This window comes from Arachis hypogaea, chromosome 2 (genome assembly GCF_003086295.3).
Source record: "Arachis hypogaea cultivar Tifrunner chromosome 2, arahy.Tifrunner.gnm2.J5K5, whole genome shotgun sequence".
NCBI classification, from domain to species: Eukaryota; Viridiplantae; Streptophyta; class Magnoliopsida; order Fabales; family Fabaceae; genus Arachis; species Arachis hypogaea.
The window spans coordinates 5719627-5740576 of NC_092037.1; the positions used below are offsets into that span (position 1 = coordinate 5719627).

The 20950-nt window shown below is 33.9% G+C and overlaps 2 protein-coding genes across 2 annotated transcripts; both read right to left on the reverse strand.

The window, feature by feature from the left end:
* Positions 1-1579: 1579 nt before the first annotated feature.
* LOC112734512 (cathecol O-methyltransferase 1) lies at positions 1580-5761 on the reverse strand. Its single transcript, XM_025783865.3, has 5 exons — positions 5338-5761; positions 3940-4105; positions 2761-3071; positions 2608-2672; positions 1580-2214 (listed from the first exon to the last, which is right to left on the reverse strand). The coding sequence occupies exons 1-5, from the start codon at positions 5657-5659 to the stop codon at positions 1918-1920; spliced, it is 1161 nt and encodes a 386-aa protein (XP_025639650.1). The 5' UTR covers positions 5660-5761; the 3' UTR covers positions 1580-1917.
* Positions 5762-8095: 2334 nt separating this feature from the next.
* On the reverse strand, positions 8096-8844 carry LOC140178245 (small ribosomal subunit protein eS8-like). The gene is made up of 2 exons (XM_072213657.1): positions 8481-8844; positions 8096-8385 (listed from the first exon to the last, which is right to left on the reverse strand). Exons 1-2 carry the CDS (start codon positions 8663-8665, stop codon positions 8313-8315), a joined length of 258 nt encoding a protein of 85 aa, XP_072069758.1. The 5' UTR covers positions 8666-8844; the 3' UTR covers positions 8096-8312.
* Between the last annotated feature and the right edge of the window lie 12106 nt (positions 8845-20950).

Consider the following 20950-nt stretch of genomic DNA (forward strand, 5'->3'; position numbering starts at 1 on the left):
TGACTCTTGAAGGTCTAACACAATTCTCCTTCTTTATCTGAACTTGGAATCATATATATGTCGCAAATATAGCATAGATGGAATTTGTGAAAATAATAAAGATAAGGTTAAAAGATAAGAAAAAAAGATGACTTTCTTATGGATAATTTAGTTATTTACATTAATTTTTTGTTTAAAAAGGTATAAATATAATTTAATTATTTTATTTATAAAATATTTATTTATTGTCATATCAGTAATAAATTTTAAAAATAAAAAATGTATACATTTTATTTTATTAAAATATTATTATATAATTTTGATATTAAATTTTTTATTATTTCCAAAAATTCTATTTAATGTTGCCAGAGAAGGTATTTTGAGGTTTTGTTGGGTTTTCAATCCAGTAGTTGTTAGTTGTATTAAATATATATATAAAACAATAAAAGTATAAATACAAAAATAGATAATAACTTTATTTTGAGGTTTTGTTGGGTTTTCAATACAGTAGTTGTTAGTTGTATTAAATATATATATAAAACAATAAAAGTATAAATACAAAAATAGATAATAACTTTGTGTTAAAGATAATTTATCTAATATTTTATTTATATACTAAAATCTTTAAAATAATCTACTAATAGAGAGATATAACTATTTATTTTTATTTTATCTATATCCAAACATCTAAATTATTCAATATTTTTTATCGGTGTTTATTTCTACACATATTACAAGTATATATGGAAATCCGGAAAGAGAGAGAAATTAATATGGGAGTTTTTGTTTTCAAGGAGTGCCTTAGCTTTTGTATTTTATTTTAGGGATAAGTATGATTTTGGTCATAATGTAGAAGCTGAAAATTTATTTTGTCTTTAGCCTTTTTTTTGCTATAAAATGATCCTCAATACTTCAGTTTGTTTTAAAATCGTCCTTTTTACCAATTATATTTTTTTATTACCAAATTATCCCTCATTAAAAAATTTTAAAATAAAATAAATATAAAATAAAAAGAAAAAGAAAGAAAGGGAGATACAGAGAAGCAGGGTGGGTGGGAAGAGGGAGAAAAAAATAAAAGGGGGGAGAGAAGGGGGACGCTGCACCGCCGCACCGCCGCAGCATACCGCCCGCCGCTTCTTCTTCTTCTTCTTCTTCTTCTTCCCGCCGCTGCATCGCCGCCCGTCGCCCGCCGCTTCTTCTTCTTCTTCTTCCCGCCGATCCCACCGCCGCACCGTCGTCCGCCGCTTCTTCTTCTTCTTCTTCTTCTTACCGCCGCTCGTCGCTTCTTCTTCTTCTTCTGTGAATTCTGTGAATTGGATTTTTTGTGAAATTTGTTGTGGAATATGGAGTATTGTTGTTGCTGATTCTGGGTTCTTGATGATGATGAAGATTGTCTAAGTTGAGTTTTTGATTGTCTGAGTTTGAGTTCTGGATCTGAATTTTGGGTTCTGATGAGGATGACAATGATGATGTTGATTTTCTGAGTTTTGGTTGGTGTGATGCAGATAGTGATGGAGTGGCAGTGGGTGGGGAGTGGTGGTGGTGGTTCTGTGAATTCTGTGGGGTGGTGGTGGTGATGGTGATTCCATTATGATAATGATGATGATGGTGGTGGTGGTGGTGGTGGTGGTGGGTGGTGGTGGGTGTGGTGGTGCTTATGTTTGTGTTTTTACTGGTGCTTTGCATAATTTTGGGGAAGAAATGATAGGGACATTTTGGTTTGAAGGACTGTTTTAAAACAAACTGAAACTTTTGGGACTATTTTGTAGCAAAAAAAAGGCCAAGGACAAAATAAATTTTCGGCCTTTACGTTATGGACCAAAATTATACTTATCCATTTATTTTATTATATACTATTTTAATTTGTACGTGAGTGTTTTTTTTTTTTAGATACACTCACCAAAATATATATATAGGACTCTAGATACATAAGTGTGTCTACTTATAGAACTCCATGACCCAATATCCAGAGACAGAGCACACAAATTTGATGGAAAAAAATCCAGAAGCAGTGGCCAAATGAATGAAGTCATGTTTGGTTCTCTCTTTTCCTCCAATGTTTTGAGTCATCATCAATAAGTCAGCTTTGAAAGCAGCCTTAGCGGCGGTTTTATTCTCCGGAAAAACCGGAACCATTAAGTCTACAACAATCAATTTTCCATCTTCAGGAATGGCTTTATGGCAATTCTTCAACACCTTCAAGCAATGTTCATCACTCCAATCATGAAGTATGCACTGAAATTTTTGGTTTCAAAAATAAAGTCATGTCACATGTCCAAATGTAAAATATGAGAAAAATATACAATTTTGTCTTTTCCCCTCCTTATTTTTGTATGTTATATATAAAGTAATAAGTTAGATAAAATATTATAATAGTAAAAATAAAATACTTCTATTATTAATATAACAAATGTGATTGGTTTTAGTATTTAGCCACATAATAAAAAATATTTTAATTGCTACAAAAATATCTAATTTAATATTTTTCATATATTTCACTATAAACGATATAACATTTAAAAAATTGAAATTATATATTATGAATAATTTTTTATAGAATAAAGTATATTTTTATCCCAAAATTTGATAATTCCAGCATAAAGAATTGAATAATATTGTATATATCACCTTCATGAAAATGGCATCTCCATTAGGAACACTCTCAAACATATCTCCTCCCACATGTTTTACACCTACAAAATATAAAAATATATATATAATAATAATAATAATAATAATAATAATAATAATAATAATAATAATAATAATAATATATTATACCGGGATAGGTGGGGGCATGTTGAATTACATGAGACAAGTCAAAGTTAATAGCATTGATATTTGGATATTTGGAAGTGATCATTTTGAGATTGATACCAAGACCACCACCAACATCAATTAGAGTGTTAATGTTGTTGAAACCTTCATAGGACTCAAGAACCCTCTTCATCACTATGGTTGTGTGGCTTATCATAGCTTTGTTGAAAACATCATTGAACCTTGGATCCACACTTGGGTACTCAAATGCATGCATCCCATTAACCCTAACAAATGGCACACCTCCTTCCAATATTGCTCCTTTCAGTTCACTCCTTTATTCCAATTCAAAAATAATTCCGTTACGTTACCAATAAAAATTTTATCAATTTCTGTCAATTTTTGTTTATAATTGTGTTTAATGAAAATGTCTTTATAGATGTGTCTAATAAAAATATCTTTTTCATAATCGTATCTAATAAAAATGTCTTCATAAATATATTTTCTAAATGTATCTCTTTATATATGTGTTTAAAATATAATAATTAATTATTATTAATAATAAATTAGCACATATATATTAGTATCCTATATTTTTCCATACATTCAAAAATCATTCAACATCATTATGTCACCTAAAAATTCATACGAATTAAAAATAAATAATCATTCAACATCATTATGTCACCTAAAAATTCATACGAATTAAAAATAAATAAATAAAGCTAAGTGGGAAAGGAACAAAGAAAAAACACAATCTACATCTTATTGGCGAGGTCAACTTAAATTTCCACCAAACTCTTTAATATTTTATGACTATAAAGATATTTTTTCGTTTTTCTATTATGTAAAAGATTCTTATTTGTTAGGGACTTAATATCTATATATAATAGAACGAGTAATATACTAATATTTATGATAAAAAAAATATTTAAAAAATATAAAAATTAACCCATCAAAAAATTAAAATTATTTTATTTTATATTTATTAATTATTAATTATTAATTAGTTTAATTTTTATTAATTACTACCAAAATAATTTAATAATATTAAATATAATAAATATATAATTATAAATATTAAATTAAAATAATATTTTTAAAAAACATTACTTAATAATAAAAAAACGTTAGTTTAATTTTAGTCACATTTTTTAAAACACTGTAATAATAAAAGTTGGTTAAAGTTTTGGTAACACTGACCAGCTTTCCAAGAAAACCTTATCCAGAATCAAGCTCAAACTGTGTCCAAAATTGACACCATCATCATCAGTCACAAAATATTTGGAAGCAGCAGCTGTAAGACTATACCCAATCTTCTGAGGAGATGCAATAAGCTCATGTTCTTGATCATTTTCATTTTTGGTGACTGAATGCAGAAAACATGTGGTAATAATAAGAGCAAATAAAATATATGAGTTAGGAACTTTTTATTTTTTATAATTCGATTAATTTTTTTATTAAAAAAATTAAGCACATTTAAGATTATTGGTCACATTCATTTAACTTGTGAGACTAATTGAACTATGTATTTAAACGAATTAGGCTAACATGTTTAACATTCTTAATACATACATAATAAAAAATTATAAGTAATTTTTATCTTAATACAAAACAAATATAATAGATAAACACTACACCAATTCCAATAGATAGCCGCCGTTATAAACCTTTGCAAATTATTTAGTGGTGATTATTCTAACAATTTTAAAAAACTATCCCAAAATTAGTTTTTAACTTCTTAAAAAAAAATTAACTTGATTGCTGTTAAATTTAGCAGCAATTTAAGACCCTCACAAAATTAAAAAAATGCCACAAAAATACTGACTGCGGTGCAGTGAAGTGAGAGTAAAATAAATAGAGTGAATATCTAATCTGATCCTGACAATTATTTTGAAAGAACTACGAGTCCTTAACAAATAAAATTACTCAATCCGGCTTCTGAGTTTTACTTTTATGGGACTGATTAGCTCTTGTGCCAAAACAAAAACATTGATATAGGGACTAATTAGTTCCATAAAAGTAAAGTTTAGGAGCCAGATTGTGTATTTTTTTTGGGATAAGTACGATTTTGGTTCCTAACATTTTGTGCCAGAATCGAATTCGTCCCTCTTGTTAATTTGGATTTAAAGTTGTCCTTAACGTTTTTATTCGTATTAAAATCGACCTTTCTATTTTTTTTGGACAAAAATACCCCTTCCCCCTCCCCCTCCCTGCCTCCCGTTCCCCCCACCCCCACCCCTACCTCGTTTTCCCTTCCCCGCACCCCCACCCCCACTCCCACCCCGCATCACCCCCTCCCCGTCTTCCCTTCCCAGCACCCCCACCACCACCCCGCGTCACCCCCACCCCCTCCTCCCTTTCCCCCTCCCCCTCCCCGTCTTCCCTTCCCAACACCCCCACCCCACCCCGCGTCACCCCCCTCCCTGTCTTCCCTTCCCAGCACCCCACCCCCACCCCTCCCCCCTCCCCCTTCCCCCGTCTTCCCTTCCTAGCACCTCCACCCCCGTTTAGAATTTTTCAAAAAAAATGTATAAATTCGTGTATATCCAAAAATCTAAAAGCTTTAAAAAGGAATACATGGCCGCTACATATACATACCTTGAGGAAGTGATGAACAAGACAACAAAGAATGACTTGCAAGGAGCCTAAGAAGGCGATCCACCATCGATGGTGCATTAGGGTTTATGCTACCAATCTGTGATGCAATGTCTTCAGATGAGAGCTTTGCATGTTCACCACCTTTGGCTATTATGTCGAAGATTCCAAGCTCGAATGCAGTCTTAACAGCCATTGGAAGCGCCACTAAAACCCCCAAGTCCATTGCAAAAAGCATTCCATCTTCTTCTTCTTCTTTAAGAAGATTCTTATTGGATTCATCATCAATAACAACATTTTTATTGCTCTCTAATGATGGAGCCATAAAAATGATAGATATAGCAATGGGTTATTCCTAGATATATAGAAGATGACGATGTTCTATATATTACAATTGAATAATAATGTATGTTAGTTTTGATTCATGGCTTGTGTGGTTATATATATATATATATATATATATATATATATATATATATATATATATATATATATATATATATATATATATATATATATATATATATATATATATATAATGGATGATTTGTATCAAATAAATTTTAATTACTTGATTTATTTTTGTATTCATTCGCAAATTTTGCTTTTACTTAAGACAATAAAAAATTAATTTAAACAGTTTAAATTTGTCTTTTTAATATTTATTATTAATTATAATAAAATTAATTAATATTAAATAAGATAAATTTAAATTATTTTTAACTAATTTTTTTGTTATTAAATATTTTTGATTAATTTTATTTAAAAGTTTTTGCTTACATTTAACTTTGTATTTTTTTTTAATAATTAGCTGTTTTAATAATATATTAATCGGATATTCAAAAATTACTAGTCAGCATAATCACATTATTAGCCAAATAAAGAAGTGATAGCATTCAAATGTCTATTAGAAAAATCGTCATATTTCATAGTCAATCCTCGTGCCATGAAAAACAAATAATGTAGCGAAAGATGACTTCAAGATTAGGTAGGGCAATTCTTTATTCACCAAATTAAACAATTTTAAAACACCATGTAGAAAAGTAATCTTATGCATGAGTTAATAAATAGTTAAACACACTTATTAGTTTGAGGCACTAAAAATAGTTAAACAAATAAGTTACTTTTTTTCATAACAAGATGTAGATATTTTGATTATTCCATATGTCATATCTGGAAAACGATTTATATTACCATTATATTCTTTTATAGATATTTTTTATAAAAGTCCTTGCTTCTAATATGACTATACTACAATAACTAGCAGTGATTACAGTATTTTAAAAAAATATTATTAAATTTAAAATAATATTTTTTATTATTAAACAATATTTCTTAAAAAATTATTTAAAAAAATATTACTTTAATTTTAACAATACTTAATTACCATAACTTAATTATACTAGAATAATTCACCTCCTTATAATTCATGAATGATTCAAGTTTTGGATTGTCTATCATTGCTCACAAGAATATTGAAATATTTTGATCCAAGACTTGTGAAGTAGCTTTCATACGTACCATCTATCATGCATTATTCCAATTTCGAAGGTAATAAAATGTGGCTGCTAAACCGGGCCGGCACCGTATATGATGATATATGTATTATGTGTGTTATGAGTATTGCATAGTAGATGTTTTACGTCTCAAATCATTGCTAGTCTCTACGGACTTAGTTATAAAAAGTAGTTAGCTTGTTTGCTTACCTTTCTGTTTTTAAAGTTGGTTATTACTTTTCTAGTTTAGGAGTCAGTTAAGAGTTTGTTAGGTGTAGGAAGCTTCCACTTCAAAAAAAAAAAAAAAAAAAACGTCGAGTATCGTCAAAAAAATAAAATTAATCTGCTGATAATGAATTTATCATCAGATTTTGTGTTAGTTCTAATTCTACTGTATAAATTTCGCTAGTAAATATTTACTATAAGATTTTGTTGTTTGCCAGTAACTTCCGACAAACTTAGCAGCGGATTTAGTTTTTAAACTACGAATATCACTACAAAAAAAAGGCCTATGGTCATAGTAAAAAACCATGACCATAACTAGTAAAAAGGGTGACCATAGATCTATAGTCACGGTTTTGGACCTATAGTCACGGTTTTTTACCGTGGCCTATTCTCTTATGGCCATAGGTCTATGGTCACGGTTTCTATGGTCACGATTTCAATTTTCAAATTCTGACACTTTAGGCCACGTTTTTTCACCGTGACTATAGCCTTATAACCGTGACCATAACCTTTATGGTCACCCCTCCTTAAAACCGTAACCATAGCCTTATCTACGGTCACGATTTTGACCATGACTATAACCTCTATGGTCACCCCTCCTTAAAACCGTGACTATAGTCTGCCTTATCTATGGTCACGGTTTTGATCGTGACCATAGCTCTATGGTCAGCCCTCTTTAAAACCGTAACCATAGCTTTATCTATGGTTACGGTTTTTATCGTAACCATAGCTTCTATGGTCATCCCTCCTTAAAACCGTGACCATAGCCTTATCTATGGTCACCCCTCCTTAAAATCGTGACCATAGCCTTATCTATGGTCACGTTATTAGCCTCTATAGTCACCCCTTCTTAAAACCGTGACTATAGTCTTATCTATGGTCACGGTTTTCACCGTGACCATAGTCTATTTATGGTCACCCTACCTGAAAACCGTAACCATAGCCTGTTTTGTTTTATGTGATTTAATTTTTTTTAAAAGCATAATCACATCCCAAAACAATGATAATCACCAAATAAATCTAAAAATAAGAAATTCAAGAAATCTAAATCATAAAAGTTTCATTATAAGCTAGATATGTTTTTAATCCAAACAACACAAATCAAAATAGAGTATAATTTGTCCATTACATGTAATACCAGATAAAATCTCTTTACAAAAAGTACACAACACATCAAAATATTACATGTAGATAACTAAAGTCATTATAAGAGACCTATTCCATCCCATCCAAAATACAAGTATGAGAATAGAATAATCAAGCAGCACCCTTTCCCTTCTTCTGGATTTTCTTCATATAAAATTCAAGCTCCTTGCCTTCCAAAATATAGCTGCAGCATTCAAGAAGGAATGAAATAAGTAACAGATCAAGAATAAATAGACAAAATTCAGTGCAACACAAACAAGCAATAGTTATATGCATTACCCGTCATCCCTGCCACATTGATCAGGTCGAGAAGCAATGTAAGCCAGCAATCTCCCACCACCAAACTGCTCTTCAACATGAGGAACAAGCTTACGATCTTTCTGGCATTTCTCGATTTTTCTCTGCACGTGGTTGCTTTTCTTGGCTTCCTCTGCAGGGTTCTCACCTTCGTACAAATAAGACATCGATGGATAATAGAAGAACACATCAGCCTCTACACATGCTAATGCAGTTGACTTTATAAATCAATTATAAGTTAACTAAATATCACTATAGGAAAATACTTTTATCCTCTACAATGCATTTTTTTATTTTGCATTTTATGTGCATTTGGCCTAATAGAAAGAATAACTTGCAAATAAACATAATGCAACATGTAATTACTTCAGATTATTTTCAAAAGGCTTATTCATTTAAAATATACTTAAAATAAAACAACTACCTGGGTACATTTTTCAGAATTAGTATACATGCCTTAAACTCAATAAATGTTTGGCTGAGTTGAATCTGCTCCCCTTTATAAATTATCTCTTTTCAATTTCAATTTTGGTTAAGTCATGGTTTTTGTATGATAATTAAGTATACAATCCAAGAAGGTTTTAACTATGAATATATATACGTTAAAAGTTGTATCCAAAGCAAAAATTGGTTGCATTATTTTGAGAAAAAAGAAGTTACCAATCGCCAAAGCATGTAGACTTAGAATTTCTCATTTAAAGCTCTAAACGACTCTGTCATTTAACAAAATCAATTACTGTCTCATATATAATCACAACCAACAAGTTTATAGTAGTTATTATATCAGATAAAGTAAATCTAAATACTATATTTTATTAAGTTGTGTCAAATATGCCATACATTACCTGACAGCAGCAGGCTACTACATCTCCTCAGCACATTCTAGAGTGCATCAAGGATTAGTCTGAGCTAGTTATAGAAGAAAGGAAAACAGTAACTTTTGTAGCAACTCGGTTATTACTTATTAGCCTAACTTGTAGGACGGTACTACTATCACTATAATTATGAAGAGCAAGATCCACTCCACTTTATTTATACAGCCTTATTATTTTTCTCCCAAACATAAAGGCTCGTCATTGCATAACCCATACCTTAGAGGATCTTGTGATTTGAACAAGTCATCCACACTTAAAATGGATGATGGCAAATTATGAAATTATTAGCTTCAACTTTCAGGCTATGTTTTCTGTTAGAAATTTGCTCAAAGTAAGATTTCACCCTAGTACTAGTAATAGTGTAATAATGCCAAGGAAAGAAAATGAGAATAATTATAAGCACCAGTATAAAGTAAGATTTCACCCTAGCCAAAAAGTACAAGGAAATTTAAACCGAAGAAATACACATGTAGCAAAGAGTAGTAGTTTAAACTTTAAAATTTTAAATTACTTCCTCAAATTTTAAGGTTTAGGATCAAATTATCTATTAAATATTCATTGAATCAAGTTAATCTCTAATTCATTTTACATCTTTATTTTATTTGACCTCTGTTAATTTAGACTATTAAATTTTCCATAAAACAAAAATGAACTGGAGACTAAATTGATATAGTGTATAGCACACCTATTTGTTTAATAAAAATTTTAGAGAATAATTTGGCTTATAAAAATTAAAAGACTATTGTAAAAATTTACTCCAAGCAAAAGGAACTCTTCCATACTGAAAAATTAAAAAGCTTCAATGATCCATAACAAATTAACAATATACAATCTGTAAAAGTAATGAAATACTGCCTAAAAGATATACAAAGCTGTCAACCAAATATCCAATTTTTTTTCTTTTCTTTTCTCTCCAATCAACAACAAGAATAATAGTAAACTTGAAAAAAAAATCACCAGAAAACAAACAAATCTAATCTAAAAACCCAAAAGCATAACTCCCAAATTGAATTGAGTGAATCATGAAGCAACATTAGGCAGTGCAGCCATAAAGGAATGGTAAGAAGACTCATGATCATATTGAAGCTGCCTAGCCTGCTATTTTATCAATTCATAAAAGAAGGAATTTCTACCATGATAGACACACAGAATGATGTCCATTGTTAAAATAGATCAATTAAGCCCCACCAATTACAAACAACACAACATCAATGTCCATATAAATTAAATCTCACTAATGGATGAATGAAACACTTCAAAGTAAACCCCAATGACATAAAATAAATCCCCTACCTCAATGTCGAATATTGCGAAAATCGCCAAATACGGCAGCTCCGTTAGCAATCCCCACACTCGTTCCGTTTCCTAGGCAACAACCACGGTGGTTCTCTGGCAGCTCCAGTGATGGTAGAAAACCTCAGCAGTAGCCAAACAGCAATAGTAACGATACATAATTGAGCCAGAGCAGTGATAACAATACCTTCGACAGTAAGAGAACAACTGGGTTCATCTCCAATGGCGGTGGCAGCGACGCTCACTCTCTTCGGGCCTTGCTCATCTCTCTCTTTGGGCTTCTTCCACTACGACGGCGGTACCTTCAATCGACGACAACAACGACCACGACTCCGACCACACCAATGGTGATGACGAAGGTCCATCTCATCTCTGTCGCGAGCTTCCTTCTCCCTCGCGCCTGTCTCTCTCTCCCTCTCACTCCACCGCGAACCTCTCTCTTTCCCTCGTGCTCGATGGCGACGGCGACGACTTTCTCCTCCATCGCATGACAATGCCGGTGATACAGTGGTAGTGCGGGACGGCTCCTCCTCTTTGTTTCTTCTCACTCTCTGCTTCTCCTCAGCTCGATCGCCCTCACTCTCCCTCTCTTCCTTGCGAGCATCGACAGTGACGGCGACTGCCTGTCCCGCCGGCGCCGTCTCCTTCTTCCCCCCTCTCTTCCCTTCTCTGTTTTCCCTTTCTCTCTCTATGTTTCTGTGGGTGTGTACTTGTGTTACGTTGAAGAGAGGGGCCGGGGGTTTGAGGGTTTGTATTTTGGAAATTAGGGATTTAGGGCATTAGACTTAGGGTTTGTAATTTTCAATTTGAAAATTAAAATTAAAAATTAGGAATTTTATAAAAAATTTTGGATAAAATAGATATTTTGAGAAAATTAGTGAATAGAATAATAATTTTAAATTAAATATATTTTACTAAAAATATTTTAAGAATATTATTTATCAATATACTATTGAGTAAAAATAATTATTTTTAATTTATATTATAAAATAAATATATTAATTAGACAAAAATATTAATTAAATTTAAATTTGAAGTACTTATAAAATCAATTTAGTCATTTTTAATAAATTATTTTCTGAAAATAAAAACTCAAATTAAATCATGAATTGTTCATAATAAAAATTACTTAAATTAAATTACATATAGTTCTTCTATTACTAAATTTCAATCTCTATTTAGTAAAATATTCAATTATAATAAAATTATATAAAAATCTTGATTGATCTAAAATCAGCTTATCTCCTAATCTATTTAATTACTTTTAGTAAAATATTTTTTTAAAAAAATTAAAATCTTCAACAAATATAATAAATCATAGCTAACTCATTATTTAATTTTACAAAAATTCGGATTGTTACAACATGCGATGAACGATGCAGAAAAGCTTGTGATTCGAGAGTGTACAGAGGGGTTGGAGGTGACCGGTTGGACAGTGGAGAGACAACTGGACTAGGGGCGGTGGTGGTGAGAAGAACGGCAGCGACGATGGAGGCTAGGGTTGAGCGCGACGCATGCGTCAGCGGTAGAGGCTAGGGCTTCAGTTTTTCTTTGGGGACTGGGGAGAAGGAAGGAGAAGGGAGAAAGGAAGCTCTAGGGACTAGGGGCACACGCATGCTTTCTGAATGTTCTTTAAGCGATACGGCATCGTTTCATTTGAACCGACTGGGTTTCGGTTTAGTTTGACCAGCCGGATTACAGTTTGGTCTGACCAAGTGTTATCTTCACCCTTTACTCCTAAGTGAAGAATGATGAGTGAGGGAATGAGAATTTTGGGAGGGAATTGGGGAGGGGTTTTAAAAAAAAATTGAAAAACCGTAGTTTATGGTCACCTCCCAAAATCGAGACCATAAACCTCTTTAGGCCATCATCCAAAACCGTGACCATAGACCCTTTTAAGTCACCCTTTTTTGAAGAACCGTGACCTTAGACCATTTAAGGTCAACCCCAAAAACCGTGACCATAGACCCCTTTAGTCACTCTTTCATAAAACGTGACCATAGACTCTTTTAGGCCACCTCTCAAAATCGTGACCATAGATGTCTTTTGGTCACGGTGAAAAATCGTGACCATAGACCATTTTAGGTCACCCCCAAAACCGTGACCATAGACCCCTTTAGGTCACCTCCCAAAACCGTGATCATAAACCCTTTTAGGTAACCTTTTTTTGAAAAATCGTGACCGTAGACCATTTAAGGTCAACCCCCAAAACCGTGACCATAGACCCCTTTAGGTCACCCCAAAAAACCGTGACCATAAACCCTTTTAGGTCACCTTTTTTTGAAAAACCGTGACCATAGACTCTTTTATGTCACCCCTCAAAATCGTGACCATAGACCATTTTAGGCCAGCCCCAAAACCGTGACCATAGACCCCTTTAGGTCACCCCCCAAAACCGTGACCATAAATCCTTTTAGGTCACCCTTTTTTGAAAAACTGTGACCATAGACCTCTTTAGGTCACCCCAAAAAACCGTGACCATAGACCCCTTTAGGTCACCTCAAAAAATCGTGACCATAGACCCTTTTAGGTCCCTTTTTTGAAAAACCGTGATCATAGACCCTTTTTGGTCACGATAAAAAACCGTGACCATAGACCCCTTTAGGTCACCCCCCAAAAACCGCGACCGTAGCTTTTTTTTATCACGGTAAAAAACTATGACCATAGAGGGTCTATGGGCACGGTTTTTTACCGTGACAAAAAAAACCATGGCCATATACCCAAAATGTTGTAGTGATATCTGGTGTCAGTAATCGGCAAATTTTTTCCGACGATAAATTTGGCGCCAAACTTTTTATGTTCCCACATATTTATCGTCGGATATTTCCGCTAGAGAACCTAACGGTAAGTTCAATTTTTTTAATATTTTTTTATGAAATTAGTAGTGAAATTCTAAATTTTTTATTTAATTTAACTTTTACACAATTAGTAGTCAAATTCTATATAATAGAAGCCAAATATGTTAAATTATTAAGTGCATGAATTAAATAAAAATTCAAATAACAGAGGATATTATACAATCATACAGTGTATAAAAAACCCTAGTCACTGAAAGTCGTCGTTATCGTCGTCGTTCTGCTGGTCCTATTGCTAAGGCGGCGGCCTAGGCGGTGATGTTTGTGCTCCTCCAGCAGTGCCACTGCCACTAGGAGTAGCGTGGCTGCCACCAGCGCGCATCTGATTGTCGTATAGTGCCATGTTCCACTCCATCCGTTGAAGCCACTCCAGCTCCCGCCTCCATTCCAGCCTGAGATCATATGTGTCCGTCATGCGTGAGAGGATTGCTTGATACCTCTCCTCAAACTCCCGTAGCTGTTGAGCTTGTTGGTGAAGGCTCTGGGTGAGGAGCAACGCCCCTGCTTCCGCAAATCAATGCCGTCTTCAGGATCGACGGGCCGACTGGTGGCAGAGGGGATGAATGTCTCAACGTGGATGTGCAGAGGTTGTCGGCGAAGAACGATCCCAGTCCGTACACGCAATTCTGGTATGACTCGGATACGGCCTCACACCAAACCCTATCAAGATTGACGACTGGTGCCGTGGAGTTGCTGCCTTCGTCTCTGTACGCTGGGATTGTTAGGTTCTGGCTTCTAATATCTATGTGTAGGAGTTTTGTGTAACACATTTTATTATTAGGGTTACAATTAATTTAAAAATGGTATATCACGTGATATTTACTCACGTAATGATATGCGGCCTGCTGATCGGCAAATCTCTCCTTGTTGTCCTTCAACGTATGGTATACTTAAAGGCCTCCGTCATCGTCGCCTCACGATCCAACGACTTAGACTACACATTTTGACATCACAGGTTAAGTCAAGTAATAGTGACATTATATTAATACTAAACGGACTTAATAACAAAATGAAACAAGTTACTTACCAGCCCGGCCTTAGTCTTCATGAAATTGCTAACCCACCGGTATACTTCGATGAGTTAGCCAATGTCTTGTTAGCTCTGTTGGTGAGACGGCAATGCTTGAACCCCTCATCAATCTCCCAATAGACGTATAGTAACTTCTTAATATCCAGACAGAACCAAATGGTGAGGTGGTCACAGTGCTCACGTACGTCCTCTAACATCTGCTGAAGCTGCCTAGCCATCTGATGGTCAAAGATCTTCCTAATCATGAGATCGTGAATCTTGTCCCATATAAATTTCTCCTGTAGAAAGAACATTTAGCACGAGTTAATCAAAATTAAATACATAATTAAACAAAATAGAAGATATAAACTAACACTAAACCATCACTCTCTGGTCTCAGCTGGGATCTTCTTATAGCTCGGCCATGGGTGGTCGTACATATCTTGATCACATTAGTACACTCTCTTGTGTACATGCATTGTTATTTGACGCAAGCCTATCAATGAAAAACTTAGATTTTTTAGAAATTTCGGCAGAGTTTCATCTATAACTAGAATGCACTAACCACTATAACCATCAACAATTCATACAAATAGCAACATCTAGCAACAATAAAGAATTATCAAATACAATAAGCAGTTCAAACCTACTAAATTAAATCGAACCTACCCTAACAACCGAAGTCTACTAAAACTAGTAAAAAAGAGTATAACTAAATTAAACTGACTAACTAAAATGGTTTGCATATAAAAGAGTTAAAATAGTACTCACGCTGAAGTCTCATCAAGCCAAATCACAGACGATGGGAGGTGGTGGAGGGGTATCTGGCTGCGATCAGTGAGACTGTGAGAGGATTCTAGCGGCGCAGTGTCAGTGGAGGAGTCCAATCTGATGAAATAGACATACGACTTCCTGGCTGCAGGGGTGGCGCAACAATAACAGCCACGTATTTAGGATTAGGGACCATGATGAACAGTTAGTCCTGTGCACCCATTGCCTGTGACGTCACAGGGGTAGTCGGTGTAGAGTGGAACAACTGAGAAGTCCCAGGGATTCCAGCAGAATCCCTCCCTCTACCACGACCATGTGGTCGATCTGTAATACCTCTACCTCTCGTCATGTCTGCAAAGAGAATATCAATTAACACTAGTCACAAAAAGAATGTAATAGCAAAGATAAAATTCATAGACACTTTAAATAACATAAATCAGCAAATACAATACAAATTTTGTGTACATTTATATTTTTCTTAAAAATTTGGCATAACCTCTCCTAAAGTTTGACATATATCCACCTTTACGGTGCACACTGTAAGAACCCGAGTTTTTCATGCAAAACCGTTTTTATAAAAATAATAGTTTTAGTGCCCGGAATAGATTCAAAATTTAGAAGTTTTAATTTGAAAATAAAAAGGTGAAATTTGATTTCAGTGAATTTTTTTGAGTTGGAAAATGTACCTTCTTTGAAAGTTTTTGTAAAAATGCATACTAGCGCTTAAGCTGGCAGTACCAGCTCTAGTCTGTCCAGTACCACATATTTTGGAAAATAAGGTTTTGAAAGTTGATTTATTGTTTTGAAAGGATAAAAATAATTTAGAATCGAAAACTAGACACTAATCTTAAAGGTTTTAGCCCAAAGTGGGCCAAACGAACCAAAAATGCTAACGGGTTGGACCGGGCCCAAACCGGACCCAATGCCCAACATATATAAGCTCATTAAATGAGATTTGAGCTCATTTCTTCCCCAAAAGAAAAGAGGGGCGCGGTTATGAGAGAAGAGAGGAAGAAGGGAGTGGTTACTATTCACCTCCACCTTCCGAGAGCCATAACTTTTGATTCGGAGCTCCGATTGACGAGCCGTTTGCGGCCACGTGAAGCTCTTGACGAGATCTTCCTTTCTATCTAAAGAAACCTGGTAATAAATCTATGTTCACTTGGTGCTCTAGAGTTCTGCGTGTTTTTTAGTTTAGTTTTTGAGCAAGTTTTGCGGTTTTGCTTGTTTAAGTGATCTCTAGTAGCGGGTAATTGATGGATTTTATACCTAATATCATTGAAAAAGGTAAGGTTTCACTAAACTCTTGTGTTTAGTTGTTTTGTGTATCTTAGATTTTGATTTTGGTGATATATGTGTTATTAGTTTGAGCTTTGGTGTTTGTTGGAGTTGGTTGAGGCTTTGGATCAAGTTTGGTGGCTTCGTTTTTTGTGTCTGGTGCGTTTGGAAATCGGCCAAGGTATGGTTTCGGTTCTTTTATTGTAATATGTAATGTTTCTGGACACTTAGGCTAGTTGACCTTAAGATAGGATTGAATTATGTAATTTGGCATGTGAATGGTGTTGAAGATTTTATGAGTTGTATATATTAGAGTTTAATTTTGAAGAATGTGTGATTTATTCATTTTATTGTTTTTGAGGAGGGTTGTTGTTATGGTGGATGAATAATGATGGATATTGATGTTGTAGTGGTGTTGTGTAGAAGGAATTGGAATAATAATGATAATGATTATATGATTTGATGATGATTGTTGGTATTTTAGTGATTTATGAAGGTTGATGATGAGTGTTGAGATTTGTTATGGTTGTGGAGGGTTGTTGGTATTGTTGATGATTATTGATGAGTTGTGATGGTGGGTGTTGAGATTAGAAGAGGGATGTTGATGATGATTTTGATTGTTGGTTATTGTGGTTGAGGATGATTATTGAGGATTATTGGTGCTAATGATGTATTATAATGTTAGTTAATGTTAGTTATTGTTTGGTGATAATTGTTGGAATTGATGAGGATTTGTAGTGGTTATTGATGTTGGTTGGTTGATGATGCTTGATGAATTAATTTTGTAAATATTGTTAAATAATGATGTTGAGGTATGATGTATATTGAATTTGAATGAATGTATATTGTTGATTATTGGTATAAAGCATGAATGAGGTTGTTGATGAAGATTGATAGTGAAAGAATAATGATTGGTGAAGGTGTTGGTGGAGGCTTGATTATAGTGTTTTATATTTGATATTTGGATTGATGAGTGTTGAAGGAGTTGATAATTTGAGATATTAAATATTGGATATGGTATAGTTGACTAATGATGAAAATGGTGAGAAGTCATATTGATGTTAATAAGGTTAATGAAAATTTGGAGAATGTGAATTGGGTTGGATTTAGAATTATTGAATGGTTTTGAAGGTTGTGTGATTGGGAAAATGGTTAAAGTAGTGATTGGTATGAGTTTTTGGCTTATTTTAGAGCATTGAAACATGGGCAGGACCTTTAGAAGCTTTAGTTGGTTTTTCTTTGAAAAGTTAGCAAACGAAGGTCTAGATTTCTTGTGTATTGAGGATGAGTTTGGTTGAGAGAGAAGGAAGAGTAGTGAACTTGGTGAGTTCTGACAATGAATTGAGAAATTGATGAACTGATGAGTTCGGAATGGAAAAGTATGAATTGATAATGGATGTGATGAGTTGAGGACTCAAAAAGGAATGAATGATCCTGATGAATGTTGAGAGTGTACCAGGTACTATATCCTTGGAATGATAGTGTGCCAGGCAATATATCCTTGGAGTTATTTATGATTAAATATATGTTGTTGTTGTTTTCCTTCTCTGCCGCAAGAGTGTACCAGGTATTATATCCTCGGAATGATCATACAAGTGTGCCAGGAACTATATCCTCGGAACGATAGTGTGCCAGGCACTATATTCTCGGAACAAAAGTGTGCCAGGCGCTATATCCTCGGACGTGGCAGAAAGGCAACATCCGAAAGAATGTGTCGGGTTGGCATTCATAGACCGACAAGTGATATCACGAGCCAATAGTATAGACATTCATCATATGCATTTTCTATATGCTTGCTTGCTTTGATTACTTGAGTTTGCCTAATTGTATAACATGCCTACTTGCTTCTTGAATTACTTGTTGTATATGAAAACTATCTGTGTCTTACTTGTTTGCATTAATTGTGAGTGTTTGGTGCTGAGGAGGTTAGGTAGGCGGTGGCGATAGAATCGCACGAAGGTTAGGTTGGTGAGGACTGTGGGATACAACGGTGTGATTAGTATTAGTTAGAATTTTCCTAAGTTTAGATAACCCGGTTTATGGTTTAAGTTCTTTATTTATTTTATTTTTGTTCTAAGCTTGAATATCAGTATGTGATGTGAAGTTTTAGGATTGCCTTCGGCTCCCAGAGCCTTACATCTTACATCATTGGGCACTGTTACCATACTGAGAACCTCCGGTTCTCATTCTATACTTTGTTGTTGTTTTTCAGATGCAGGTCGTAATTCACCTCGGTGAAATTGCGGACATGGTGACAGAGTGGAGTATGGTTCTTTACTTGTACATTTCTGTTTTACTTTCGTCGTAGTATTCTCTCACTTTTGTATATTTAACCTTATGACCTTAGAGGCTTACTTGAGAGATAAGTTGTATAAGCTGTTTTAACTTTCAAATTCCGTATGTCTGTATATAACTAGTCGGCTTAAACTCCGCAAGTTGCGGCTAGTTCCCTATGATTATTATATTCTTATATTTATATATGTTCTTTTCTCTTGCATCTATACCTTGTATCCTGTGCATTAGCTTCGTATGAACGTTTTGCACTTTTCTAATTCTGTCTTTGAGCTTAATCCTTCATCAGACTTCTAGAATATATTATTTCCTTCTATATAAATATGTATAAGCCTTAGAACTGTCGTAACCTCTGATTAACCTTTGCTTTACGGCTAGGGGTAAAGCCTAGGGTAACTGGGGTGTTACACACACAAATCCAACCAACCTCAGTCATGAATTAAAACTTACAAACAGTCATAACATATCCAAAATAACTTAATCAGTTAACTAATTAGTTTAGTTCGTAACCAAACTTATGATTACAAATCAGAACCAAACTTATAATAACAAATCGGAATCAAATAACTAAGACAATTATAATAACAATCAGAACCAGAATAACAAATTAGAACCAAAATTAATAACTTATAATAACAAATTAAATCTGAACCAAATAACGAACACAATTATGATAACAAATCAGATCCAAACTTATAATAACAAATCAGAATTGAATAACAAACACAATTATAACAATAAATTAGAACTAAAATTATAATAACTTATAATAACAAATCAGAGTCAAATAACGAAAATAAAATTATGATAACAAAACAGAACCAAACTTATAATAGAAACCGGAATCAAATAACAAACACAATTATAATAACAAATCAGAACCAAAATAACGAACACAAAATGATGATAATAAATTAAAACCGAAATTGTAATAACATATAATAACAAATCAAAATCAAATAACCAACACAAAATTATGATAACATCAGAACTAAACTTATAATAACAAATCGAAATCAAATAACGAACACAATTATAATAACAAATCAAAACCAAAATAATAGACACAAAATTATAATAAAAATTAGAAACAAAATTATAAGAACAAATCAGAAACCAAATAGCGAACACAAAAGGAAAGTTTATAAGTATTACTTGAGCACCAGTGCCGAGAAAAAGAGGGCGGAAGAAGTGGTGGCAGAAGCAACGGTAACGAACAGCGCCGACAAAGAAAAGGCTGCCAGCCGGCTCGGAGGGGGGGCTTCTGAAGAGGAGAGGGCTGCTAGAGAGATGAGAGGGGTAGAGAGAGAGTGGAAGGCGAGAGGGTCAGAGAGAGAAAGAGAAATTCAAATGAGGGAGAAGAGGGTTCACTATTTGAATTTAAGGCATAATTACCATCGGATTTTCTGGCGAATAAATCCAACGGTAACATGTTGTGGGTTACCAAAACGTAGCATTCCAATAAGTGGGTTTTTGACACTACGAATTCCACGCTTAATCCGCCGGTAAAGACGCTACTATTCTACGACACTTAATCTGATGGTACTCAACGTTTTTCTTGTAGTGTTCCCTTAGGTTCTAGAATCTGTTGTAACTATAAAGCAACACCTCTCTCATTGTACAACTCACTTCACAATTACTTCTCTGACTCGGTTTCTCTCTCTTTTTTCCTTTATGATCTCTCTTTTGTTCTTAGTTGTGTTAATACACCTAAGTTACTGATACCTATTGTTTTAGTATGTTAAGTTCGTTTTATCTTTGGTTTTTAATAATTGTCACTTGATTTAACCTATTGTTTCAACGTGTGCAGTCTAAGTCATTGGATCATGAGGCGGTGATGGAAGAGACCTTCAAGTATACTCACACTTTGAAGGAGAATAAGAAGAGATTTGTCTATCAGCTATTTGTAGATTATTATGTGAGTAAATGTCATGGTTTATTTCATAACATATATTCGTTTTCAATTAATTGTCATCCTAATTACTTTTGCATATAATATGGTATAGAAATACTATACGCAGAACTTGAGATCGCAACCCAGCAATGTCAACAGAGTGGGGGGGCGGCAACAACTAACTC

Excerpts from the sequence above, each read along its gene's own strand:
- LOC140178245 (XM_072213657.1), bottom strand. The coding sequence starts at position 8,665 with ATGTCTTATTTGTACGAAGGTGAGAACCCTGCAGAGGAAGCCAAGAAA. Across the intron at positions 8,386-8,480 it reads CAATGTGGCAGGGATGACGG|CTATATTTTGGAAGGCAAGG; the intron begins GTAATGCATATA and ends TGAATGCTGCAG.
- LOC112734512 (XM_025783865.3), bottom strand. The coding sequence starts at position 5,659 with ATGGCTCCATCATTAGAGAGCAATAAAAATGTTGTTATTGATGATGAA. Across the intron at positions 3,072-3,939 it reads AAGGTTTTCTTGGAAAGCTG|GAGTGAACTGAAAGGAGCAA; the intron begins GTCAGTGTTACC and ends ATTGGAATAAAG. Across the intron at positions 2,215-2,607 it reads GAGATGCCATTTTCATGAAG|TGCATACTTCATGATTGGAG; the intron begins GTGATATATACA and ends CAAAAATTTCAG.